We start from the raw sequence: 27,663 nt of genomic DNA on the forward strand, positions 1-27,663 counted from the left end.
AGGTGATTATACACTAATGAAAACAGTTGAATATTATATTTCATTTCTGCTAATAAATCCCCCGAAATGTGACACACTGTTCCTTTAATCAACAAACCGAGTGCCACACGGTAAGCCCGGTGCTTACGGTACGATGTCCACTGAGAGTGCGACAGCCTTTTAACAGTACGAGGGTAGCAATATTTTAATATCAATATTTTGCTTACAAGAAAAAATACACAGAAACATTGAATGTCATTATTTAGAGTGATAAAATATTTATTCCAATATTTCAACCACTGCACATTCAGTCTTTTTTCACATTGCTTTGGTCCCAACATCATTTAGAGAACTGTGTGCCGAGAGATATTCATTTAATTCTCATTATCATGAAAATATAACTATAAAACATGTCAAATATATTGCACCTAAAATTTCTACAAATTCACTATATACAGTATAAAAAAAAAAACATCAACACCATGGAATTAGTTTTCTTACATTCCAGTAAATACTGTAAAGTAAACTTAGATTGTCAGACGTATAAAGGTATCACTTGTTAATTCTCTACATTCAGTTTTTGTACAACATGATCTGTAAAACATTTACTCTTATTTTCTTTGGTCTTTTTGGTCGTTTTCTCTCCAGAAATCTTCTCGTTCAGACGTTAGAACCTGGTTTCTGGATCCGGAGCCTGTAGGGTGAAGAAGAAGTTTCTTAATTTTAGACACACGAGGAGCCATCATAAAGCCTAAAGCAGGGGTCGGCAACCTTTACTATCAAAATCGACAAAATCTGTCTGGAGCCGCAAAACATTTGCAGTGAGGTAGGGGCCACATTGAGGGGGAAAAAAATTGGAGATTTCAAGAATAAAGTCATAATATTACCAGAATAAAGCCATAACTTTACGAGAAATAAAGTTGTAATATTACCAAAATAAAGTCATAATATTACCAGAATAAAGTCTTAATATTACCAGAATAAAGTCGTAACATTACCAGAATAAAGTCGTAATATTACTGGAATAAAGTCATAATATTACCAGAATAAAGTCGTAATATTACCAGAATAAAGTCGTAATATTACTGGAATAAAGTCATAATATTACCAGAATAAAGTCGTAATATTACCAGAATAAAGCCATAACTTTACGAGAAAAAAGACATAATATTACCAGAATAAAGTCTCAACTTTAAGAGAAAAAAAGTCGTAATATTACCAGAATAAAGTCGTAACATTACCAGAATAAAGTCGTAATATTACTGGAATAAAGTCATAATATTACCAGAATAAAGTCACAACTTTACTTGAAAAAAAGTCATAATATTACGAGAATAAAGTCGCAATATTACGAAAATAAAGTCGTAATATTACCAAAATAAAGTCATAATATTACCAGAATAAAGTCGTAATATTACCAGAATAAAGCCATAACTTTACGAGAAAAAAGACATAATATTACCAGAATAAAGTCTCAACTTTAAGAGAAAAAAAGTCGTAATATTACCAGAATAAAGTCGTAACATTACCAGAATAAAGTCGTAATATTACTGGAATAAAGTCATAATATTACCAGAATAAAGTCACAACTTTACTTGAAAAAAAGTCATAATATTACGAGAATAAAGTCGCAATATTACGAAAATAAAGTCGTAATATTACCAAAATAAAGTCATAATATTACCAGAATAAAGTCGTAATATTACCAGAATAAAGCCATAACTTTACGAGAAAAAAGACATAATATTACCAGAATAAAGTCTCAACTTTAAGAGAAAAAAAGTCGTAATATTACCAGAATAAAGTCGCAACATTACCAGAATAAAGTCGTAATATTACTGGAATAAAGTCATAATATTACCAGAATAAAGTCACAACTTTACTTGAAAAAAAGTCATAATATTACGAGAATAAAGTCGCAATATTACGAAAATAAAGTCGTAATATTACCAAAATAAAGTCATAATATTACCAGAATAAAGTCGTAATATTACCAGAATAAAGCCATAACTTTACGAGAAAAAAGACATAATATTACCAGAATAAAGTCTCAACTTTAAGAGAAAAAAAGTCGTAATATTACCAGAATAAAGTCATAACTTTACAAAAAAAAAAAAAACTTGTAAAATTACTACTACTATACTACTATACATATATATACTAATATTATGACTTTATTCCCATAATACTACGATTTTTGTTAAAAGTCCACAGGGAGCCACTGGAGAGGAGCTAAAGAGCCGCATGTTGCTCCAGAGCCGCAGGTTGCAGACCCCTGACTTAAGGCATCACATTTAAAGAATGAATATTTCAGGTAATAAAGATGGCTGACTCTGGTGCATTTTGTGTTTTTTTGTCATTTTGTTTTGATCAAACGGTCTTATCCCAGAAAAATAAACCAATAGATGAAATTAAGTTTAGGACGTGGCTAAATAAAGGAGATGAAAACAAATAAAAAAGAATACGTACGTTTCTATCTCTGCTCCTCAAGCTGCCTCCAGGGTGATGAACTGTGACTGTCGTTATAATCTGCAGAACAAACATGAACATGAAAACATATCCTCCGAATATTGTATTATGGTATGTTACACTAAATAAAAATGTGTCTTCTTTACCTTGTCATAGTCGGATTTCTTTTCCGTAGACCCCGGGTGTTTCTCGAGGACGTGCAGCATGGCGTCGTGCAGCGTCAGGAAGAAAATCGACGGCTGAACTTCATCATCGAAGAAGCAGCAGTCGTGCAGTTTCTGCAGGATGTAAGCTGCAGGTGAGGAGAAGAGGTTAGTCAAAGTACTTCAGATGGAGGTCTGTAAAAGAGAGACAGGTTGTATCTGTCATTGTGCATGTTGGTTTTGTTTAATTACAGATCTGTTACTGATACTGTCGGCAGCGTGACGGCATTTTGACACCAGAAATGAGCACAAAATGAAATGCACGTGGTGGGTTTGTTAAACATGTCTTTGTGGGAAGTATAAATAATAAACTAACATATGTTTTTTATCCTTTTCCTTTAGTGTGTTATATAATGTTTTGTGCATGTATAAGGTCTGCAAAGTTACAAAGCCCAAAGTCCACACCAAAGGGAGAAACACAACTCCTGAACTGCCTGAAACACCTTGATTGAAGTCCCGCCTTTTCTTCCATAACATGATGATGTCACCAAGTAACACATTTGCATAGCGGCTAGTTTGGCACGCCCTGAAACAAAGCTCGTTAGAGCGGAGGAGGAGGAGCAGGAGCAGGAGCTCAAACAGAACGTTTCAGACAGAGGATGAAAAGAGGTGCTGCAGCACAGCCGGTATGAGAAAAGTAAAGTGTTTTTGAACATTAAAGCATGTAAACATGTTCCAATTACAAACCCCAAATATAAGTATGCACCTGAAAATGAACATAATAGGTCCTCTTTAAATAGTTCAATATTTACAGTGGAGGGGCCAGGCCTTTTGCGTGAAAATGCAAAGACTAAAACGGTAATTTTGTTACTTCAGTCGGATGTTTGACCTTCACTGTGTAGAATAATGTCTGTTTGACAAAAGCAATGACTTGAAATACTGTAGTTTTATACTCACTATCACAAGCCACGATGTAGACCTCGACTTCAACCCGGATCAGCTCTCTCAGCATCTTTAGAAAAAAGGTGAAGATGATTTAAAACAAAACAGCATTATATATAAAACAAACTGCTTCTGTTGCTGCTGTGAGTGAACGTCTCACCGTTTTGAGTCCTTTCAGAGCCGAGATGTCCAGGAAGGAGACGGCAGCAAAGTCCAGGATCAGGCTGTGGACGTCCACTCTGGGAACGACGATGTTGGCGGGAAGGTCGGCGTTCCAGTCGACCCGGACGGGAAGGTCCTTGAAGTCGGTGGGCAGGTCCAGCTCCTCCATGTTGCTCTCATCATCTGACTCCTTGATGGGTCCAAAGGAGGTGTTCAGGAAGCCTTTCTGGAATGGTGAAACACATATGATGGCTGAGAGACGAAGGAATACAGGGAGGACAAGCCACTTTGCTACTTGGAGTTAGTCAGCTTCAGAACTACTGTTTGTAGTCGCTACTTGTGCTCACTTTATTATACTTTTAGACAAATTTAAAGCTTCAGTAGGCAATACGTTTTTGGTATCACTGGGCAAATATCCCATAATAACCTTTCAGCATATTGTAATTCAAGTGTTCTGAGAGATAACTAGACTTCTGCTCCTCCTCATGGCTCTGTTTTCAGGCTAAATCTAGCCCGTGACGGGAGACTTTGACCAATCACAGGTCATTTCAGAGAGAGAGCGTTCCCATTGGCTGTGCTCGAGTAAAAACTGGCTCAACTCACCCCGCTCTCCCCTACTTATTGGGGCACATAACCGCAGTTTGAAAGTAAAAATGGCAAGGGTACAACAATATTTGACTTTTATAGGGTCCTACTCTATCACACATTTACTCGCATCTGAGATAAATGGAGGTGAACTTTGAACCATCTGCTGAGCAAACGCACTCCAAATCTTTTTCAAATAAAGATTCAGCATCAATATATAAATGTATATATACAGGAACAGGATAACAGGTGTCGTTACTTACTGATGTCCACTCAAGGTCTCCCTTCTTTAGAAGTTTCCGGATCTTCCTCAGCGCTTTATTTCTCTTTCTCAACACTCTCAACGGGTTAAATCCAACCTGAGAACACAACGAGATGCTGCGTTACAGACTAAATTAGCTCGGTTGAGCATTTTGGATATGAATTATTATAATTTTTCTATGAGAATGTGATAAACAATAAAACAATGTTGTACTTACAGCTTCCACCAGCTTGGTCCTGAAGAACTCGATGTTGGCGAAAAAGATCGGTGATGGGATCCTGAAGATCTTCACTCCCTCCGGCTCATATATCTGGAGAGAGTCATCGTCTTTATACCCAATATTATAGCCCGAATCATCTAACTCTCTGCCAGAAAGTGTGGACACCTGATAGAACACACACACTTACATCAATGTAGTCCTTTCTGTCTTTGTAGATATCCGTTCCTTTGATGTTGGCCAGCACGCTGCAGCGAGGGCTGAAAACAAAAGATATTAAAACTTCACTTATTTCAGATCTGATGATTAGAACACAACAAACTGCATGCTGCCAAGACTTGAAAGACAATTTCAAGCTAAGATAAAATAGTTTCGAATAAAGTTTTGCGTTTTGTGTAAGGAAATTAAAGGTCCCATATTGTAAAAAGTGAGATTTTCATGTCTTTTATATCATAAAACAGGTTTAAGTGCTATATAAATACTGTTAAACTATCAAAACGCTCAATATATGGAGAAATACATACAGTCCGTATTCAGAAATTGTGCGTTTGAAACAAGCTGTCAGGATTTCTGTCCATTTGTGATGTCACAAATATACAATATTTACAGATCATTACACGGTTTTAAACATAACGTTCTAAATGTGTCCCAGTTTATTTCCTGTTGCAGTGTTTGTAAATAACATCAGCTGACAGGAAGTAAACATGGACCCAAGCTGTTGCCTAGCAATTCTGTTGAAATGCACTAAAACGGAGCGTTTCAAGCAACGGGTGAATACAGGTATATTCAGACAGACAGTACGAGGAAAATAAATGTTTTTTTGAACATTACAGCATGTAAACATGTTCTAGTAGAAACACAAAATACAAGTATGAACCTGAAGATGAGCACGATATGGGACCTTTAAGTAAATTGTTGGCGACCAGATACTTACAACTGAGTCCTGAGGACGACACTGAGCAGCTCCACTCCGAGGCCTGCAGCCAGCCCGAGATCCAGCCCCAGCAAGATGGCTGCTAAACAGGTACCGAGCCACACCACCTGGACAGAGACGATGGTAAGAAACAGAAGAGTTTCTTTAAAAGGGGCAATATGTCGACTTTTTTTTTTTAGCACAAAATAATAATCTTCAAATGCAGAGATGTTTGGCTTTTAAAACTATCTTTGTGAGAACTTACACAGTCTGGTTTGTCCCTCCTCCACAGGTACGGGACGTCTCTAACCTGCATCAGCATGCCCTTCAGGTTGACGATGACCACGGCACCCAGCACAGACTGGTGAAATAATCAAAGGTCAGACTCGTGAGGTACAGTGAGTGAGGGAGACGTGAGGGAGACGTTAGAGAGACGTGAGGAGACGTGAGGAAGCGTGAGGAGACGTGAGGGAGACGTGAGGGAGACGTGAGAGAGACGTGAGGAGACGTGAGGAAGCGTGAGGAGACGTGAGGGAGACGTGAGGGAGACGTTAGAGAGACGTGAGGAGACGTGAGGAAGCGTGAGGAGACGTGAGGGAGACGTGAGGGAGACGTGAGAGAGACGTGAGGAGACGTGAGGGAGACGTGAAGAGACGTGAGGGAGACGTGAGAGAGACGTGAGAGAGACGTGAGGAGACGTGAGGAAGACGTGAGGGAGACGTTAGAGAGACGTGAGGAGGCGTGAGGAAGCGTGAGGAGACGTGAGGAAGACGTGAGGGAGACGTGAGGGAGACGTGAGGGAGACGTTAGAGAGACGTGAGGAGACGTGAGAGAGACGTGAGAGAGACGTGAGGAGACGTGAGAGAGACGTGAGAGAGACGTGAGGAGACGTGAGGGAGACGTGAGGAGACGTGAGGGAGACGTGAGGGAGACGTGAGGGAGACGTGAGGGAGACGTGAGGAGACGTGAGGGAGACGTGAGGGAGACGTGAGAGAGACGTGAGGAGACGTGAGGGAGACGTGAGGGAGACGTGAGGGAGACGTGAGGGAGACGTGAGGGAGACGTGAGAGAGACGTGAGGGAGACGTGAGGGAGACGTGAGAGAGACGTGAGGGAGACGTGAGGGAGACGTGAGGGAGACGTGAGGGAGACGTGAGAGAGACGTGAGGGAGACGTGAGGGAGACGTGAGGAAGACGTGAGGAGACGTGAGGGAGACGTGAGGGAGACGTGAGGAAGACGTGAGGGAGACGTGAGGGAGACGTGAGGGAGACGTGAGAGAGACGTGAGGGAGACGTGAGGAAGACGTGAGGGAGACGTGAGGGAGACGTGAGAGAGACGTGAGGGAGACGTGAGGGAGACGTGAGGGAGACGTGAGGGAGACGTGAGAGAGACGTGAGGGAGACGTGAGAGAGACGTGAGGGAGACGTGAGGAAGACGTGAGGGAGACGTGAGGGAGACGTGAGGGAGACGTGAGGAGATGTGAGGTTTACCTTCGGGAGCGGCTCCAGCAGGAATCCGATGGCCAACGTGACGATCATCACTATGACAGCTGACAGTAAACCAGCTACCTGAGAAGGAGACAGAACAGGTGTGTTAAACTACAGAGAGGACGAACGCTCTGCTGGCGTCTTAAATCTGACGTTTAGGCTTATGAAAACATGTTGGTCCCAGTTTATTATGCCTCAAAATAAAAGTCTGTTTTCTTCCACTATAGCTGTTATAAACCATGTGAGATTATTAGTAGAGGATACTAACCCCAACCAAACACTAGAGGTCATCGTTGTACAGAATGTTTTATTGTTCCCTCGCTGTTCCTTTAATGAATTGTCTGTACTCTGATCTCAAGAACACTTTCTAAGGTCAGGTACTTTAATATAACTAAGTACTGTACTTGAGTAAATGTAGTTACTCTCTACACTGGTAATGCAATAAAACACAACGTGGCTCAAACTCACTGGATTTTGTCTCAGATTTGACTCAAACTTGTCTGTGGTTAGAATAAAGGTTAAAGGTTAAAGGTTAAATAAGCGTATTAGTTTACCTGAGTCTTGCCTCCTGTGCTCTCCTGCACGGCGCTCCTGGACAGAGCCGTACTCGCAGCAAAAGACTTGAAGGAAGCTCCGAAGATGTTGCTGGCTCCAAAAGCTATCAGCTCCTACAGAAGAAAACACGTCTGGTTATCTAAATCCTGATAAAAAAAACTGGCGCTTTTTAAACTTTAAACATTATTACATACCTGGTTTCCATCTATGGTGTAATCGTGTTTTACAGAATAGACTTTAGCCACAGAGAAGGCAACAGCAAAACCAACGATGGCCATGGGGAACGCTTCCACCGCCGTCTCCTGGAAGATCTCCAGGTCCGGAGGAATCGGAGACTCGTACCTGAGAACAGACGTTGATTTATTTCCATATTATTTAACATTTGTATTCCACCTCAGATAGCATTCTTCGTTGTGGTTATGGGTCATCAAGTTCATGGCACATAAAGGAGTGTTATGAGTGAAGAAGTGCATCTCTACACACGTGTGACAGCGATACAGATGATGGGTGCAGCCAGACAGATACATGTGTGTTGCTATTCTTCACGCCCTCATTATCTTTACACTGTGAGTGTCATGGTCCATGAATCAGACAGATAGGGAGAAACCCAGAAACTCATGTGTTTCTATATGTTAAGTTCTCAGTTGCATTGAGCCCAACAGAGGATACAGCTGATTTAGAGAGATTTATTCATATAGTCGGTCAAGTAAAAGTAGTAGAGAAGCTTTAAAAGATGGTAAATCACTTGTATTAGTTAGTTTTATTACTATTTATCTTATTTTGACTCACAGTATATCTGTCTGAGATTTATGCAATCTTCAGCAAAGGGCCGCAGGTCAGATTGGAATCCGATGGCGCAAGCTGCACGGAGAGGGGGGGCGGAGGTCTGCGCTCTCCGAGTGCCATTCTAGTTATCTTTATTTGACCTGAAGGGTGAAGTTTAATAACTTCACCCTTGCAGTAATCTGCAATATGTGAAATGACCACGCTGAATGTTTGTGTTTCTTTGTAGTCGCTCGGTGTTGTATGTTGTTCTTTCTATTGCACTACTATAACATGACACTGTCATTCACAAGTGCTTTAACATTATTGTCATTTTGTGATTGTAAATCTGTAAACAGAAGATGGCCATGACCTTTTGCGAAGTACCCGTATGTGGCGCTCTGATGTATTGTGCAAAACGTCTCACCCTCTTGGAATAGGCCCAACAACCTCGATGCCGTATTTCGTCTTGAAGTCGAACGCGTATGAAACTCCACATGCGATGACAGTCTGCAGGAGAAACCACAGAAGCTGTTTTAAGCCTGACTCACAGAGTTAGTTTCAAAATAAGAGATATTTATTATTAACTCCTTGTTTACAGTTTGTCAGCTGTTTCCTTGAACCGACATTTGTCATAAATGATCTCATAAATCAGATTAATGATTGTCCCTCTCCATAAAAAGTCACATCCAAATTATCATTATTACTGTTTATATGACTAACAAGCCTTGAATGGCTTTTGGAAATAAGGGTCACATTAGGCAACGTTGCTCACCATGATGACCTCGATGGGGATGGGCACCGGCAGCTTGGATTTGAATCTGTCGTTCAGCTCCTTCACGATGAACACCACCACCATGATCACTAAGGAGATCACCACGTCGCACACGTTGGTGGAGGTGATCTGATTGAAGATGATCTCCAGGGTCTGAACAAGAACAAAAAGAGAAGTCAGGTCTAGTTCAGGGGTCAGCAACCTTTACTATCAAAAGAGACATTTTTGGCCAAAAAATAAATAAATAAATCTGTCTGGAGCCGCAAAACATTTGATCATTGTGATGAAGGTAACACAGTTTATAGTCTAAGTATATAGTATATAAGTCTAATGCAGTGAGGGCCAAAGAGACAATGTACGACGGAGTATTAGGGCCACATTGAGGGAAAAAACATCTGAGATTTACAGAATAAAATCATAATATTACCAGAAAAAAGTCGGAACTTTACGAGAAAAAATTTCGTAATATTACGAGAATAAAGTCACAACTTTACGAGAAAAAGGTTGTTATATTACGAGAATAAAGTCACAACTTTATGAGAAAAAAAGTCGTAATATTACGAGAATAAAGTCATAACTTTACGAGAAAAAAAGTCGTAATATTACGAGAAAAAAGTCATAACTTTACGAGAAAAAAAGTCGTAATATTACGAGAATAAAGTCACAACTTTACGAGAAAAAGGTTGTTATATTACGAGAATAAAGTCACAACTTTATGAGAAAAAAAGTCGTAATATTACAAAAAAAAGTCATAATATTACGAGAATAAAATCATAACTTTACGAGAAAAAAAGTCATAATATTACGAGAAAAAAGTCATAACTTTACGAGAAAAAAAGTCGTAATATTACGAGAAAAAAGTCATAACTTTACGAGAAAAAAAGTCGTAATATTACGAGAATAAAGTCAGAAGTTTACGAGAAAAAAAGAAAATATTTATATCCATTTTTATAAATCCACAGGGAGCCACTGGAGAGGAGCTGAAGAGACGCATGTGGCTCCGGAGCCGCAGGTTGCTGACCTCTGGTCTAGTAGATGAATGATAAACAGTGATATAAACAGCTGTTCTGTGCTTACATATATGAGAGCGAGCGGACCGCTGATGCCCTTAACGGTCAACCCCAACACAAACTTGAGCTGAGACACCAGGATGTGGACGGCAGCCGCTGTGGTGAAGCCGGACACCAGAGTGTCGGATAGGTACATGACGACAAAGCCCACCTGCATGACACCCATAGCCAGCTGGAAGAGACAGAAATAGGGCATGATGATGATGTGGTGGCAGTAAATGAAAATAACTGTAGAGAAAGGTCAGAGGTCAGAGGGTTTAGATCTAAAGAAGAGTGTGTTTCACCTGCATGATCCCGGCGAGGAAGCTGACAGAAGAAGCCACCAGAACTCTCTGTTCGTCTCTGGTTAGGCCTTCAAATGCTGTGATGTTGAGGGTTGGCGGACCCTCGTCGGGGACCAGCCTGGTGACCACCGAGCCGATCATCAGACACAAGACCGGGAACGGACCTGCAACGTGTGAGAGAGATTAGCTGAGTTGTAGCCTTTTGAGAGCAGCTATGAGGACGGGGAAACACACGGAAAGTAAACTGGCCTTACCCACTGAGATGTGTCTGGAGGTGCCGAGGAAAAAGTAAAGGACAACAGGGAAGAAGGCGGAGAAGAGTCCGTACCAGGGCGGCAAAGAGGCCAGCAGACAGTAGGCCAGACCTGAAACAAAAAAACATGTGCTCAGTGAAAAAGAGGTCATTTGAAACATGTGTTGGACGATGTGAAACAAAACAGTATTTATAAAAGAATTCATGATTTGTTGTTTTCCCATAAACACTAAATAAACTTAACCTGAATAAAGGTGAGAACTATTTAAATAGAATATATATATAAAGATAAAAACGGGTGCTTTGTTCGTATGATAACCCAGACCTGCTGATAAAGATAGTACATATTATCACTCTAAACAACTCCGACACCAGAGGAGAGGTTATCGTGTATTATCAGATTAGACGCACGTGTTGATGATAAAATAGTGTAGTTTAGGAGGAGAATCAAAAGAATGTAGGCGAAAGCCAAACGATAATCTGGGGATTTTCTGAAGGAAACGCTGAAACGCTTCTGACACACATTTTTACTGTAGTTCTTGTAATTACTCACTACGACCTGTGACTATTGCGTCATGACTGTGTGCCCAACATCTCCAACCAATGACATGACAACGACCCTGATCCGACCCACCTCTCGATCTGGGTCGGTTAAAGGGACTGTAGGAAACTTTTTAAACGTATAAACCTTTTTTAAGCCACAGGGGTCACTGTTAACAGGCAATTTCTGATTCTTACATAGAGTCCCTTTAAAGGGACTGTTTATAACTTCTTACACGTATAAATCATTGCAGGTCGGTGTCCCATGCGCGCTCACGTGTGTCTACGCTGTTCAGACTCAGACTCCAACACAAACTACACGGAAGCACCAAAACCTCTTGGTTGTATCTAGTGAAGCCCGTCTGTTAAACAGTGTTGGCCGCGGTCGGAGGACGCGGAGGAGACCGTAGCTTTAGTCTCCAGGACCGGAGTCTCTGCTCCTCTGCTCCTCTGCCTGCCTTCACTCACACACCGCGCTCGTTCTCGCTCTTTCGCTCCACCTCTCACGTGCATGCTGCTCACTCCACACTGCAGAAGAGTTAGTTTAGCTCTGAGAATATCTAGTGAATGTTCAGTGGACGTTTGTGCAGAAATAACTGCTGCAGCTCCTCCAGACCAACAGAGGTTTCCCGTGTCTTGTGAAGTGACGGGGCTCCGCAGAGAGAAACGTTATCGTCTCCGACCAAAACTCCGGCGTCTCCCCCGTTCCCTCCGGCCGCGGTCGGGAGGCTGAGGCGGGAAAAGCCAACACTAGGATCAGCAGTGATTCATGGAGAGACCTTCGTCTGGTCAGCTAACATTACTGCCAAGCAGCTGAAATATAGAGTGATATTGTGCTTTTAGCTGACGTGTGTCTCCTCACTGTGTTGAGCGATGCTCCTTCATGTCTATGTAGAGCGAGCACAAGCGCCAGCAACAGGACGCTGACTTTAGTTGACTTAACAGCCACAGGTGTCTGATTCTGATTCTATTCTTACAAACAGTCCCTTTAATTGTTTTTTTTATTTTATTGCCAATGTGTGAACAGGTTGTAATTAGGGATGCACCGATACCAGTATCGGGTATTGGGTTCAATACTGTGCTCATGTACTCGTACTCGCAAAACGGCTCCGATACAACGGCACCGATTCCACTTTACAGCAGCGTGACGTTAACATCTCGTCACCTTCTCTGGTCCTATGAATAGGCCAATGTAGGAGCCCTTCAGGCAAATCAGTAACAGGATTCTACAGATTCCCCCCCGCCTCCTCCTCCCTAGGAATGTTCAAACATGCTATATTTTTTTTTCTACCGATACCAAAACTGTGTGATTAAAGATGCATTTTTCTCCTCCCTTTGGTTAGGTCATGCAGCGGGAATGAGGCTACTGATAAAGTTTCATCTTCATTATCGTCATTATCAGGTCAGTGGGAGTGTTTTCAGCGTAACGGTGTGTCCACATTAAACCATTTCTCTGTGAGGACGCTGTGTCAGTGCTGACACGCATCACCCATCCAGGTTTTATCAAAATGGTGTCAGATATATTATATTAGATGGACTCAAATGTGAGGTTTGTTCCTGTTGTTTTCCATATTTGATAGTTGACAATGAGGAAATACAGACTTGCATTAAAGAACAAATCTTCACCTTACACCTTCAGATGCTTTAAAGTGAGACACTAAACGTTTACCTTGCAGGACGGCTACCAGTCCGGTGCTGATACCAGACACGATGTCGCTCAGCAGCCACTCTTTGATTCGGTATATTTTCATCCAGCCGATGACCGGCAGCAGAGACAGAGCTGTGTTCTTGGCTCGTTTGGTGTCACATCTGCAATGGTACAGTATGTACAGTATGATTATCCAGGTGTGTTCACCTGATGAAATCATTGAGAAACAGACTCAAGATCTTAAATACAATGAGAGTGATTGCATTTCATTTAGAGTATTAAGTATTCCTTTAAATCATCTATCATAATCTTCTATATGTCAGTGAAAGACGGGTTAAAGGGGAGTACATCATACTTAAAGTATCACCAAGTACACACAGACAAGAAAGACAAATCAAAGGCTGAATATCGGTGAGAGTGAAGGCAGGAAAGCAAGAAGAAGAACTGTGCTAAAGTAATACATCACCTAGTAGGGGAGAACGGGAACAAATGTGCCAATTTTTAACCTTTCTCTGCTACTATAACAAAGCAACTCTGTCTCCTACAAAAATACGTTCCCATACAAACACATATTTTCTCCCGGATTACAGTCGCAGTTTCATAACGCTATAAATTTAAACAAAACTAAAGAAAAAATACAACAAAACTACTTGGTTATGTTTAGTAAAAAAAACAAAACATCATGGCTGGCTTAAAAATGACTACGAAATAAAATAAAAATGCAACAAAACTAATGGTTAGGTTTAGGCAACAGATCTACTTTATTAGGTTTAGTAAAAAAAAAAACATTATGATTTGTCTTAGGGGAGAACGGGGTCAAATGTGCCAATTTTTTAACTTTCTCTGCTACTATAACAAAGCAACTCTATGTCCTACAAAATAATGTTCCCATACATCGAAACTGCATACTCAATTAAGTTTCAAGCTAAAAATATTTTATCCAAGATTATAAATTGAAACAAAACTAAACCATGAAACAAAACTATTTGGTTAAGTTTAGTAAAAACAAAAAAACATCATGGTTTGGCTTAAAAATGACTACGAAATTGAAACAAAACAAACTAAAAATGCAACAAAACTACTTGATTAAGTTTAGGTAACAAAACTACTTTGTTAGGTTTAGTAAAAAAAACCCATCAAGGTTGGCTAAATTACTATGTTTGTTATGTTATTAAGCTACAGACATAAATTAAAATAAGCAAACGTTGACTTTTAGTTTGAAAGTCTCGTGTTTGTTTGACCCATTCACCACCCCGATCTCCTCCTCTTCCTCACGGACTTCCACGGACTTCATCATTACATTACATGCATTCGTGATACGTCAATAACAAATTGAATACGTTATTTATTTGTCTCATTTTGTTCGTTTTGTTCGAATTGCCCTGTCCCATTAATTCTGTCATGTCACCCGATGTATTTTATTTATTTATTTATTTATTTATTTATTTATTTATTTATTTATTTATTTATTTTTGGTTTGTCTTGTCAAATTTCACCTGTCTTGTCTTGCTTCACTAAATAAAATAAATAAATAACAAATGTAATTACCATCAAAATATGTTTCCCTTGAAACGTAATTCACAATTTTTTTTACAGTTTCGTCATATGGAAAAGTAATTTTTTTTAGGAGACAGTGCGGAGGTGCAAAGTAAACGTGTTACCATTTTAAATAAAAAATTGGTCGGCTTGCATAAACCTGCCGGACATTAATAGAAAACTTCTCTCAAGAATCTCACAAGTAATTTATAAAAAGGATTTCTACAAAGTTCTTATACTCCAGAAAGTCTTACAGACAGGTGTGTTGGATCAAAAACTCTTTGCATCCTTAAACATCATAAATAATATAATAATAATAATACGTTTTTTTAGTTTTTTTACTTTCTAAAAAACATAAATGACATGTTTCATGTGTTATATACATGCAGGATTGGACCTTATGTATTGTGCTACAGTGTTAGTTTTCATATTAAAGTAAGTGGAGCAAGAACCACTTTACTTTACAAAATCTGACATGAACCATCATAATTTGGCCTCAATTTGAACTGTTAAACAAAATGTAGGTTGTGATACTGAATGAAAAGTCTTGGGTTTGGTATATAATTTATATGTGTTGTATGACCAAAGAAACAAGAAGAGACTGATTTGAAGTTCATCATCTTAACCTCCATAAAGGACAAACCTCAAAACCACACAGGAAACAAAAACCGAAAGCGTGTTCCTTACGTGAAGTACTGCTTGAAGTGGTCCAGCATGGTCTTGCGGTGCCTGTAGACCACCTCATGGTCCTCTGCGAAGGACTCCTCCGAGTACAGCGGCCTGGCCACCACGTACTGCTGAGCTCCCGGTCGCATCATCTCGTCTCGTCTCTGCTGCCTGGAGCGCCGCTGCTTCCACTCCTCTATGTGGCTCTGAGATCACATTAATCACATTAAGGGTTAGGAGGAGGCTCCTGTGTTGCCTTTGAACATCACTTATCAAACAACGTTAAGAGCAAACAACAAAGGTCCAGACTCCCGAGCGCAGGAGCCAGGTCAGGACCTGGGGTTGGGTTGGGAGGGTTGTCAGGCTCTATTTGAGCTCTAGAAACAAGGACACCTGAGAGGATAGATTTGAATTTTAGCACTAAAATGTCTCCCTGACTTTTCCAAGAACCAAAACACATCACCTCTGCTTGTGAAGATCCTCTGATTTCAAAGATTTCACACCCAAAAGATTAAAAAAGTAAAGTACAGCAGCTTGTCCCACCTACCTGACTGTGTCCTAATCCGTCTCAAATCCAAACTCTCCTCTCTCTCGTCTTCCTCCTCCTCCCAGCTCCTGGAGATCAACTGGGACCTCAGACGACTTTGCCATCAATAAATGCCACCTCTCTGCCTGGCTTATCACGACTGTAATTATTAACAGCAATTATGATGAAGTCCCCGTTTCGCACAACTTCTGGACGCCCGCCTTATCCTTGACCATTGTTCTTACTGATATCTGCGACCTGCAACTTTCAGCCGGAGACTTTCCGCCCCCCAGAAGAGCGTTTGGAAGATATTAGGGAGGATAGGGAGGATGTGGACATGAGACAGGACAGGACAGGACAGGTCATTGTTGTAAAGTGGAAATCAAGTAGCTTTTCAGGATGGGAAAAAGGTCGGCTGCTGCGGAGCACCGTGGTGCACTTCAAGGGTAAAAATAGTCTGAGATTGTTTGAGGAAAAAACTGCTGAATGCAAAAGTTGTATTCCAAGATTCATTTATCCAGCGTGTGATAAGACACACTGATAATCAGATTCCATAAACACATTAGAGGTCAGTCTTTAAAAGTGAACTGACCTTTTATGTTTTGTTTTTTGGATATAGAGCTGACGGGAAAGAGAAAGTCTTCCTTCAAAATTTAAGGCAACACCAACCGAGCTGATAAGAAAGAGCAGAAACTGTAGGTGTGTGTGTGTGTGTGTGTGTGTGTGTGTGCTGCTCGCTGGTTTCAGTGCAATCTTATCGAAGTGTCGACCCAGAATTAAGTGGAAGTACGGCAATGCCTGCCTCTGTTGTTTGTCCAGGATCAAGCACAGTTCAGGCCAGGTTCATGGGAAATGGACCCAGATGCATGAATACCAGCAGGGAAACTCCCAGCTATGAGAAGTGAAGCCAATGCTCAAGTGTCTTAAACCTGCATTCTCTCTAACAGCCAGCAGGGGGCGACTCCTCTGGTTGTATGGTCTATGAGAAAATGAGCCTACTTCTCTCTTGATTTATTACCTCAGTAAACATTGTAAACATGAGTTTATGGTCTCAATCGCTAGTTTCAAGTCTTCTTCAATACAGCATGATGTTCGTTTAGTAAATTATGGTCCCATTTAGAGTCAGATAGACCATAAAGCAGGGGATGCTTTATGGCGTGGTGGCTACCTTGTGATTGACAGGTCACTATGGCGTTGTCCGGTCTGGGAGTCTTATTCAGCGATTGTTTATACTTAGCTCCCCTTGTGTCACTTCTGGTTGCAAAAGACCAATATGGAGATGGCAGTGTCCAAGTTGGGGAAACTCTCGGAAGATAGTTAAGGTTAGGCATTGATATTGAATAGTAAAGGTTAGGGTTGAATGGTTAAGGTTAAGGATAGGTCATTGGGCAGCGAGTCTCGCGAGAGTTTTTGCCGGTCTCAGATCAGTTTTCACAATTTGCGGGTTACCTTCTAGACACGACCAATGGCAACGACCAAACACCAAGATGGCAACGGCCAAAATGTCAAACTCAAGGCTTCAAAACGGCACTCCATAAACCAATGGGTGACGTCACGGTGAATACTTTCACTTCCTATATACAGTCTGTGATGAAGTTCTGAGGATTGGACGTTGGATCATGGACATATTCCAACATATTATTAGGATATTTGTGATCATGATTATTGGATTTCTAATAGTGAACGTGTGCTTTGTTTCCTTGCAACACTGGAACAGTAACTGGTGGGTAATATCTGCAGCCCATATAAATGACTATAATAAACCGGTGTCATGTGATCAGGTGGTTTCAGGCCAGCCTTTGTTCTATCACACCATGCTCATTGATAATGATTGATATCTGATGAATGCTGGAACAATGATGTGCTGTCGATTACACCAAGGTCAGACACTTTCCACTGGGTACGCATTAGTTTCCATTGATAAAAAAAAAAAAAAAACAGAAGGAAAGAATGTGTTCATGGACTGTGTGGTCATGTACAGTATGACGCGTTCACTACGGACAAAATTAGTAAACAAAATTTTAACAACACACACTGTAAATTTCTTGAAAATTTTAATTTTTAATTGTCTTATTAATTGTTTCAGTTTTATTATTTTACCAATATATATACATATATATATATATATTATTTTGTTTTACTCTGTCGTGTCTATTTGTTAGTTTTTGTTTTGTTGTGTTGTAAAAAAAAAAAAAAATATTTCATAAATAAAATAAACATCTATAATTATCTGTTATCCTGTAATTTTTTCACACAATTATCTGCAATCAATCAAAGTTTTGTCAATCGATCAAAATAGTTAATCGCGATTAATCGCGAATTAATCGCACATTTTTGTATCAGTTCAAAATGTACCTTAAAGGGAGATTTGTCAAGTATTTAATGCTCTTATCAACATGGGAGTGGACAAATATGCTGCTTTATGCAAATGTATGTATATGTTTATTATAGTAAATCATTTAACAACACAAAACAATAACAGATATTGATCCAGAAACCCTCACAGGTACTGCATTCAGCATAAAACAATATGCTCCAATCATAACATGGCAAACTGCAGCCCAACAGGCAACAACAGCTGTCAGTGTGTCAGTGTGCTGACTTAACTATGACTTGCCCCAAACTGCATGTGATTATCATAAAGTGAGCATGTCTGTAAAGGGGAGACTCGTGGGTACCCATAGAACCCATTTACATTCACTGATCTGGAGGTAGAGGTCAAGGGACCCCTTTGACAGTTTTTCTTCGCTAAAGTTTAGTGCAAGTTTGGAGCATTATTTAACCTCTTCGGAACAAACTAGTATGACGTGGTTGGTACCGATGGATTCTTTAGGTTTTCTAGTTTCATATCATGCCAGTATCTTCACTCTAGATTTAAAACTGAGCCGCTACAACCTGAGAAATCGCAAGTGGAGTTAATGCGTTAAAGAAATTAGTGGCGTTAAAACGATTTTGCGTTAATGCGTTATTATTTAACTTTGACAGCCCTAGTTTTATGTAATGTGACAGAATATACTTGTTTTCCACCGTGTCTCAAGCAAATTATCTTTATGCAAGTTGCAATCGACCATTTACTAAATTCCTCCCCCAAAAAAGTGATTGTCCAATCACAGCTTAGCAACCGTTAATTAGGCACGGAAGTTCTGTTCAATGGCGTCTAACTACTTTCGCTTTGTTCGACTCAGCGGCAGCGGCGACACCATGAAAGCGGTGCGCCTCAAAGCGAAGTTAGGCCCTATATTCTCAGAGCAGTCGTTCCACTGGAGTTTGCGGTGCATCTGTGGATCATCAGATATGATTCTCCCCCTGCATCCATAACAAAATGTCTTATCAGACAGGAGAGAATGTTCTCTCATTAAAAACGAAAAAGTAAAGTGAATTCCAGAGGACGAGAACAAACCTGCAACTTCAGCACACAGAGTGCCCTGGACTGTGGAGCTGGTGAGAACAGGATGTGGTGAGACAGACAGATAGAGAGAAGAGTGGGTTTGAAGTCAGGGAGGTAATCTACTTGACATTGCAACACCGTAACGTCTCTGCTCTGATGATCTCATGATAGTATTTACATAAGACACACTAACAAGAAAACACACTATCTGTCTGTTTATTACTACTGTGTGAGAGTGAAACCGAGACATTTGGGAATCGTAGTCCGACAGGGAAAGACATAAAATGAAAAAGCTTAAAGTGGCACACGTTGTTACACATGAAGTTCAGTTTGTCATGGGGGTGGACTACATAGCCTGTAAAAACAGCTGTGGTAGAGATCGGGTGGTGGAGCCGCGGTACCGAGGTCGCGCCCACACACACCCGCCCGAGCCAATCACGAGCCGAGCACGACCGCAGCTTATTAGCGTGAGCCACTTAGCTGTTACGTTAGCACCACAGTACTAACCATAATATCTCTATAAATATATTTATAATCAAACTGACACACGTTCTATTACACGGACCGGTGACGGTTATGGAAAGTTAAAGTTAACATCTCCCCTCTCGTACAATTCCACGACTACTTCACTCAGAGCAGCTGTCAATCACAGCTGTCAATCATGACGTCTCACCCGCTTTTTATAGCATCAGATAACTAATTAAAACCAAACTTATCAAATGGACTCTTCTCCTAAACACAGTAAACACGACCCCGTTTGAACGCAAATTCCTTTCAATGCCACTAATTTCTTTAACGCATTAACGCAACTTGTGATTTTTACCTTATGGCCGGCGCAGTTTTAGAACTAGAGTGAAGATACGGGTATCATATGAAACTAGAAAACCTGATGAATCCATCGGTACCAACCATGTCGTACTAGGTTGTAGCAAATGAGGTCAAATAACGCTCCAAACTTACACTAAACTAGCATGGCCGTTTTCAAAGGGGCCCCTTGACCTCTGACCTCCAGATGTGTGAATGAAAATCGGTTCTATGGGTACCCACGCACAGATATTACTTATATCATTAACAATGACTTTGTTCCATTCAAGTGTCCCATGACGGTGGGACAGTGAACAATACCAGGACAATGAAACTGATGGAATTCATGTACACAATATGCAGTAGATGACATTTAAGATAAAGGTCACATGGAAATAAATTCAAGGCTGCTGGAAAACACATCTGATATCTGATGATTAACAACACCTTTCACTCCATTGTATGCTGTTATCTCTGCTGACAGGAAGGTGGGAAGTTCACCCACACATAATGTACAGAACAGCTTTGACTAGACGGATGTTAAAGTAGAGAGAGAAACCGTATAGATGCCCAGCAGAGAACCACAAATGTTCATAATATACAATATAAAAGCCAGATTTGACTAAGAAATACACCCTTACTAGTTTATTTTATGAAGTATACTTAAGTAAAGTTCAAGTATACTTTATGTAAGTCTATTAATATCAATGTGCTAGTAGTATACTTGTAAGTGTGCTACTTTAATACTTCTTGGGACTAAATTGGCCCACTTTTTAGTTTATGAAAGTATACTTTTAAGTGTACTTTACGTGTAAACTTTGAGTACATCTAAGTTGTATTTTGTACAGCAACTATACTATGAACTATACTGCAATTGAATAGGTATACTGTTCGTGAAAGTAAACTTTAAAGTACTCGCAGTTTAATAGTTATTTTATGCTGCAAGTATACTTGTATATATTTGTAGCCCACTTTTTAGTTCATGAATGTACACTTTGTTAGATTAGATTCAACTTTATTGTCATTGCACATAGTACGAAATGCAGTTTTGCATCTAACCAGAGTGCAATAAATACAAGATATAATATATGGATGAAGAGAAATGATTACAGCTCCCTGCTACTTGTTTTATTGTTTATAGAACAGATTATATATTTGCCTTTTATGTGTACGTACTCTTTAACGTTTTTTCTTTTTTTTTAATGGTCTCATGATTATCTTTTAATGCTTTTTAATTTAATTTTTTGTATAGTTTAACTTATAGGAGTACTTAGCCAAGTAATGTAATGTAATACAAAGAGACTTACTCCTTTTTTTCTATTTGACTTGATGTGTTGTGATGATAAAGAAATAATTAAAACAAATTCTCACATGCCTCCACGGTGAACAGATAATCCAAAAAACGTAGAACATTTTTGGGGAATTGAAGTAAATTCATATCAAAACATCTGTTTACAAACTCTCAAACACTTTAATAGGCTACTCTATTAAAACATAAGCACAACTACAAGCCAAGTCCACCTTTCTGTGTAAGGAATACTTCATTATACTTCTCTTAAGTATATCTTAAGTACAAGTATAGACCAAGTATACTTAGACTTCTCTGTATACTTGTCTGTAAGTAAACTGAAAGTATACTCTTTTATTTTAAGTTTAAACTACTAGCACACTTGAATAAACTTCTATTAGTTAAGGGCAGTCAGGAAATACATCAAAAATAATAAATAGTCCTTCAAGTAATCGTCCAATAAACAGTTTGTGTTACAGTGACCGAGGCTCGACACATGAAAGGTGTTTTTTTATGGCACAGACTTTAAACCCGTCATGGGCAATAAATAAGGACAACCACCGGTCGGAGATTGTGTCCAGAGATAACAAGATGACATCAATGATTAATGACGATGTGCTGATAATGACGATCGACAGCAGGATTGTGGCTCTATGACTTCCAGTTGTGGAGGAACATATACTGCAATTTGCCAGTAAATAATAACACATCTATTGTCCCATGATGATGCAGAGAAAGTGTAAATAATGTCACTTACTGGTGCAGAAGGTCAACTCATGATCCGGCTTCCAGTGTCTTTAAAGTCCTCCTTTCCTCTAGCCTTTATATCTTTGCGATGCATTCACCAGAGGACCACAAACTGATGTGGTTGTACATTTAAAGTTTGGTGTATGTGGGAGAGGAAGCTGTGTATGTGAGCACTTCTGTGACTAATGTTACCAACCATGCAGCGTTGTCATACAGTGGCTTTTCAGGACAGAGTAAACATTGTTTTGATGACTGGACCTTCAAAGCTTTTCCACCCAGGAATGAATGAATGTCAACAAGGGGTACAAAGTTTACAGGTTCACGTGGGCCGAGAGAAAACAAAAATCAATAAACATAACGGAAAGTTTTCAACCTATATGACCTCAAACCTGCTGAATTGTGTTTCAAATTATCGTCCAAAAATTCAAATCTTGGTCAAATATCAGGGTGGAATTAAAGAGAAATGTGTATAAAAAACAAAATAGAGGTAGAGACAATGCTTAGTTGGTACACTTCCAAGGAATTCATTCCAGTAAATTGCAAGCAGAGAGTCACTTAGTCAGAGGAACACACTGCTGAACATGCAAAAAAATGACAGGAAACTTCCTCGTAATTACATGGCATATACCCATTAAATAGAGCGCCACTGTAGAAACTGTACTGTTGTGTTATAGTTGCACAATTAAAAAAAAAAGAGTCAGCAACCAACTAATGTAATGTCAAGAAGAGTGCTCCAGGGATGACGTGTTTTTGTAGGCCAAACAGGAAGTTAGCGTCGCTCTGGGTTCCCTCCACAAAAAGCCAACGGGATTGTTCCATTGGGTTTTGGATTATTGCAGAAAATAAACTCTGTGGCAAACAAACGTTTATGATACTTTTACACGTTTTGTTCTGTAAGATAATCTCCACAAATGAACACCACTTTTAGGATTTTTGAAGTGTGAATGCAATCGCCAGAGGTGTAAAAGCTAATGTTAGGCTATAAACAAACTACTAGTCTCATCTACTAACAGGTGTACTTTGGACAGAGCCAGACTAACTGGTTTCAGTCTTTATGCTAAACTAAGTTCAGCTACTCTAATTGTCTCCTTTAAAATGGTCTCCTGAATTTAATCTTATTTAATTTGTGTACATAGACACGAATTTCCCTTTTTTTTGGTGACGCTCAGCGCGACTTTCAACGACGTATTTCTAATGCTTTTTCCTACGAATGTCCGCTCCAGTCTTTTCAAAATAAAACTGCTTTGATTTAGATCTACTTGGTTAGTTAGTTGGTTTGTTGGATTACGGAAGTTACGTAACAAAAACTACTTAGTTAGCTTTAGGAAAAGATTGTGGTTTGGGTTAAAATACATCCGGAAGTGGTGTAACCAGACGAGACGACAACTCGGCAGGAGTGTATTTCCCAAAATGCCGACTTTAAGTTTGTGAGGAGCTCTTGTGTTTAAAATGTTTTTGAAATATGTTGTTTTGAAAGCAGAAGTGTGCTCTTCACGGGTTCTATCATGGCACCAAGAAGGATACTTTTCTTCTAGTTATGTCAGAGTTATTCCCTGCTGAAGGATACAGATAACTCTGAACCCAAAGCTAAAGAGATAACAGCGGTGTGTTTCAGTCTCTCTCCTCGGGGTCGGTGGTGTTTTCAGACGTCCGGTCGCCCGTCAGAGGGAGGAAACAAAGTGTTTATTCCTCCGACCGCAGTCACATGGCGAGCAGTCCTCCGCCAGAGATGAGTGTTTATTCTTTTGTTCCTCTCCAAGCCCTCAACTCACACTCAAAACAAGTGTCATGGGACGTTTGCTTACGGAAATCAACACTGAGCCTATGCCAGGAGATGTGGGGGCTGACTCAACAGAGATGGATTGGTCTTAAAAATAACTGCAATTGTGTTTCATTGCTGCAGAAGAAGCCAGCAGGCTGATTAAAGGTGCTACATTTACCCTTCAAGCATCAACAGATGCTGTGATTATAAAGTATTCGTCTGGCATTTACTAGGAAACTCTACAGCTACTGTTTGTCTTCCTGACCCAATTTCATCACTAGTTCCTCCTAATTTTCGTCACTCCGGTTCGGCTCGTTTTGGCCACATCACAGTAAACACAATATTAGTAGTTGGCTTTTATTCTAATAACTAATGACTGTAAATTTAGATTGTATGGACTCAGTAGTAGAGGTGAAACGCTGACCCCTATTTGTCTGGAACATGTGGCCAGATCTTCTTACACATCACACCTTTAACTCGCTCACCTGACCAAACATGGTACATTAAAGTGATACAGCTGTAAATCTTCTGATACTCCAGGATGGAAATTTACTTCCTGAAGCTTTCAAGGTTAATTTCTAATTACGGTTTCTATTTTAAGAGAAGACAACAAAGGCCGTCAACCACTTTATTTTACAATGTGCTTTGAAACATGTGATTCATACTGATACAGTCACATTTTATAGACTGGGGGTTTAATATCATGTGGCAATAATCAATGATACTGAGCCATAAAGTCATATCAGGAAACAAATATTTCCTACATCAGGACAGTATTAAATCAACAAGAAAATTGAAACTCATTCAGTGACTGGAGGATTGTTATTGAGACGTGGCTCTGTACACATTTTGTATGCAAATTTGAAGCTTTTACTTGTCCATTATTTTTTAAACTTAACAACTTTACAACAATGCTTATTAAGCAGGTTTAATATGATAACATAAAGGGTAAAGTAAAGGCTTCAGTTATAGGTTCATGTTGCTGCGATTTCTACAGAGTGGTTGCAAAAAAGCCACACAGTTGGCTGCAGTTCCACATTACCGATGACAGTTTAAAGAACATACATAAAGGGACCTACAATATTTTCGTAAATGACCACACACATGAAAGTATAATGTGTCACCTGTGAATTTTTTAATGAAACACAAGCACCAGCTGCAGCCTGAGGAGCGCTACAGCAGGCAGCAACAACAAGACTCGAAGTCCTCCTTGAAATGACGTGTCTTCACTGATCTGTCCTGTATCTCCCCCTTGAGGACTCAGTTTTATTACCTCCACAGGGACATAATAACACATATACTGTACAGGAGAGTGTGAGTGAGCTCTCTCATTTGCATTTCCAGTTTGTTTTGGTTCTAACTCTATTACTGAGTGTTGTACCTCAAACCTTAAAGCAGCAGTGGGTAGAAATGGAGCAAATATGATTAAAGGTAGGGTCGACGATGTTGGAAAGCATCATTTGAAAGTAGCATCGCCTCAGGAGCTCCGTCTAAACCAGGGGTCGGCTCCGGAGCCACATGCGTCTCTTCAGCTCCTCTCCAGTGGCTCCCTGTGGATTTATAAAAATGGAAATGAATTACTGTTTTTTGTTTACATTTCAATTTTAATTTATCATTGTTGTAGGTCTATGGTACGACGGTACGACGGAGTATTAGGGCCACATTGAGGAAAAAAAAAATCTGAGATTATGAGAATAAAGTCATAATATTATAAAGTAGTAATTTTACGTGTTATTGTCTTTTTTTCTCGTAAAGTTATGACTTTATCCTCTTAATATTAAGATTTTTTTTCTTGTAATATTCTGACTTTACTCTGGAAATCTCAGATGTTGTTTCCCTCAATGTGGTCCTAATACTCCGTAGAACATTGTCTCTTTGGCCCTCACTGCATTAGACTTATATACTATATACTTAGACTATAAACTGCGTTACCTTCATCACTATGATCAGATGTTTTGTGGCTCCAGACAGATTATACAGTGATTGGTAGACGTTTTTACAGGATAACAGCAGCTACAGATGACGGCTCTTTTCCGGTCCTTTTTCAGAGCTCGTCAGTAATGGATCACTGTCGGGGTGTAAAGACCATTTCAACCAATATAACAAATAGTGGAGACTGGATAACATCGTCAACCTGCCTTTAAGTAGTTAACATTAACTCCCTGTGTAGAAGCTACAACATTAAGAAGCTGTTTACATGTTAACGCCAAAGTAAAAGTAATCAAATAATATAATATATGATAAAATAACACTGACAGGGGCCTCATGACGTCTGTACAGAGGCTGTTGTATACATTTCATAGCAGTTCAGTACAGTGCACTGGACTCGTTGACTACTGTTTGTTATTTCTGGCAGTTTGACCATGTCTGCTGTATTACTTAGCAGTGATGACAATGCAATTAGGTCATTAAAAAAATCAAAGTGAGGGCAAGGAACAGGAAGCGTTCTCACCCGGAAAAAATGCTGGCGCCGTACTCGCTGGTTTTAAGTCAGTGGGCTGCAGAAACATGGAGAGAAATGAAAACATATTAAAGAGACATTAGTGAGTATAGACGTAGTTTGAAGTAGCACCACTGTGATTGTAATTCTCTCACCTGCCATGCCGAGTCCATCATCAATTAAATCATTACCACCTTCCATCTGGAGGGAGCAGGAAGTGTTCATCAGGCTGACGGGGAAAACCCATCATGATAACAATGTTCTCCCACTTCTAATTCAAAGGAGCGATAAATCCTGTTTTTACTGCCCCACAGAACCAAACAGCACTGTGAAACATGTATAAAACAGGCTTTGAGATCAACAGTTGACTTTCCAGACATTCATAATCCTTCAGAACGTCCAATGTCTGTACCTGCCACAGCTAATAGAAACATAAATAACAGTAAAACACAATAAAATAATACAGAAAGTTCTATCAGAGTTGTTGCCGGTCCTACTGGTCACCATGGATAGATTACTGAACGGGCCTCCCGGGCGCAGACCCAGGGGCCCAAAGTGTCAGGGTTCGCAATGGTCTCCTGTAACAACCAGGCAGGGACTTAAAATGACCACAAAGAAACATAAAACAACTAGAAAGAGACACCACAAAAGACTAAAAATAGACCAAACAACTACAAAGAGATGCAAAACAGCTGCAAAGAGACACAAAGAGACTCACGACAACTATGAAAAGGGGCAAAACAACCTCAAAGAGACACAAAATGACTACAAAGAGAGACAAAATCACCACAAAGACACACAAAACAAATGCAAAGAGACACAAAACTATTAGAAAGGGATACAAAACAACTACAAAAGACACACAAAATGACCACAAAGAGACACAAAACAACCTCAAAGAGACACAAAATGACTACAAAGAGAGACAAAATCACCACAAAGACACACAAAACAACTACAAAGAGACACAAAACTATTAGAAAGGGATACAAAACAACCACAAAATGACACAAAATGACCCCAAAAAGATGTTAAATAACTATAAAGTCTTGTAATCATAACCTATGCTGATAAAATAACAGTAAGTTATTATATATAGATATATATAGTTTGAATTACTACAGTCAAAGACATGAAACACATGTATTGTTGTATTATGATTAATCTCAACAGTCTCTCCTCCAGTAAAGTGTTTTAACTCTGACTGTTATTGCCCCCTAATGGAAACAAACTGTTAATACAGACAGACAGATGGCATTAATAATACACTGAACATTATCTCAAGTCATGAAACAAGCAGTGTGAAATGTTTTGTCACCATCATCATCATCATCATGTTTTGGGAAACAAAATCTTTATAAGAGGGATGTGGATCACAGTAGACGGAGGTGGGATGTGGTGTAATAATAATTAGTTATTATTTGTGCAGAAACATGTTTTTCTTTCATTGTGTACCATGT

General features: G+C 39.7%; 1 protein-coding gene across 5 annotated transcripts; it reads right to left on the bottom strand.

Annotated features, from left to right (window-relative positions):
- Nucleotides 1–240: 240 nt before the first annotated feature.
- LOC141762148 (chloride anion exchanger-like) lies at nucleotides 241–22,153 on the bottom strand. 5 transcript variants are annotated; one of them, XM_074626079.1, is made up of 21 exons: nucleotides 22,012–22,153; nucleotides 15,270–15,454; nucleotides 13,068–13,207; nucleotides 10,860–10,970; nucleotides 10,606–10,769; nucleotides 10,329–10,493; nucleotides 9,252–9,404; nucleotides 8,904–8,986; nucleotides 7,909–8,056; nucleotides 7,714–7,827; nucleotides 7,163–7,240; nucleotides 5,938–6,033; nucleotides 5,694–5,800; nucleotides 4,950–5,019; nucleotides 4,760–4,852; nucleotides 4,544–4,639; nucleotides 3,694–3,921; nucleotides 3,549–3,603; nucleotides 2,595–2,740; nucleotides 2,449–2,508; nucleotides 241–673 (listed from the first exon to the last, which is right to left on the bottom strand). In XM_074626079.1, the coding sequence occupies exons 2-21, from the start codon at nucleotides 15,398–15,400 to the stop codon at nucleotides 647–649; spliced, it is 2,265 nt and encodes a 754-aa protein (XP_074482180.1). In that variant the 5' UTR covers nucleotides 15,401–15,454; nucleotides 22,012–22,153; the 3' UTR covers nucleotides 241–646. The 5 variants fall into 5 exon arrangements, with proteins under 5 accessions (XP_074482180.1, XP_074482179.1, XP_074482184.1 ...); XM_074626078.1 differs by lacking the exon at nucleotides 22,012–22,153 and adding an exon at nucleotides 15,796–15,942; XM_074626083.1 differs by lacking the exon at nucleotides 22,012–22,153 and adding an exon at nucleotides 15,796–15,936 and having other exon boundaries at nucleotides 7,163–7,236; nucleotides 7,725–7,827.
- Between the last annotated feature and the right edge of the window lie 5,510 nt (nucleotides 22,154–27,663).

Source organism: Sebastes fasciatus, chromosome 23 (assembly GCF_043250625.1).
Source record: "Sebastes fasciatus isolate fSebFas1 chromosome 23, fSebFas1.pri, whole genome shotgun sequence".
Classification (NCBI taxonomy): domain Eukaryota; kingdom Metazoa; phylum Chordata; class Actinopteri; order Perciformes; family Sebastidae; genus Sebastes; species Sebastes fasciatus.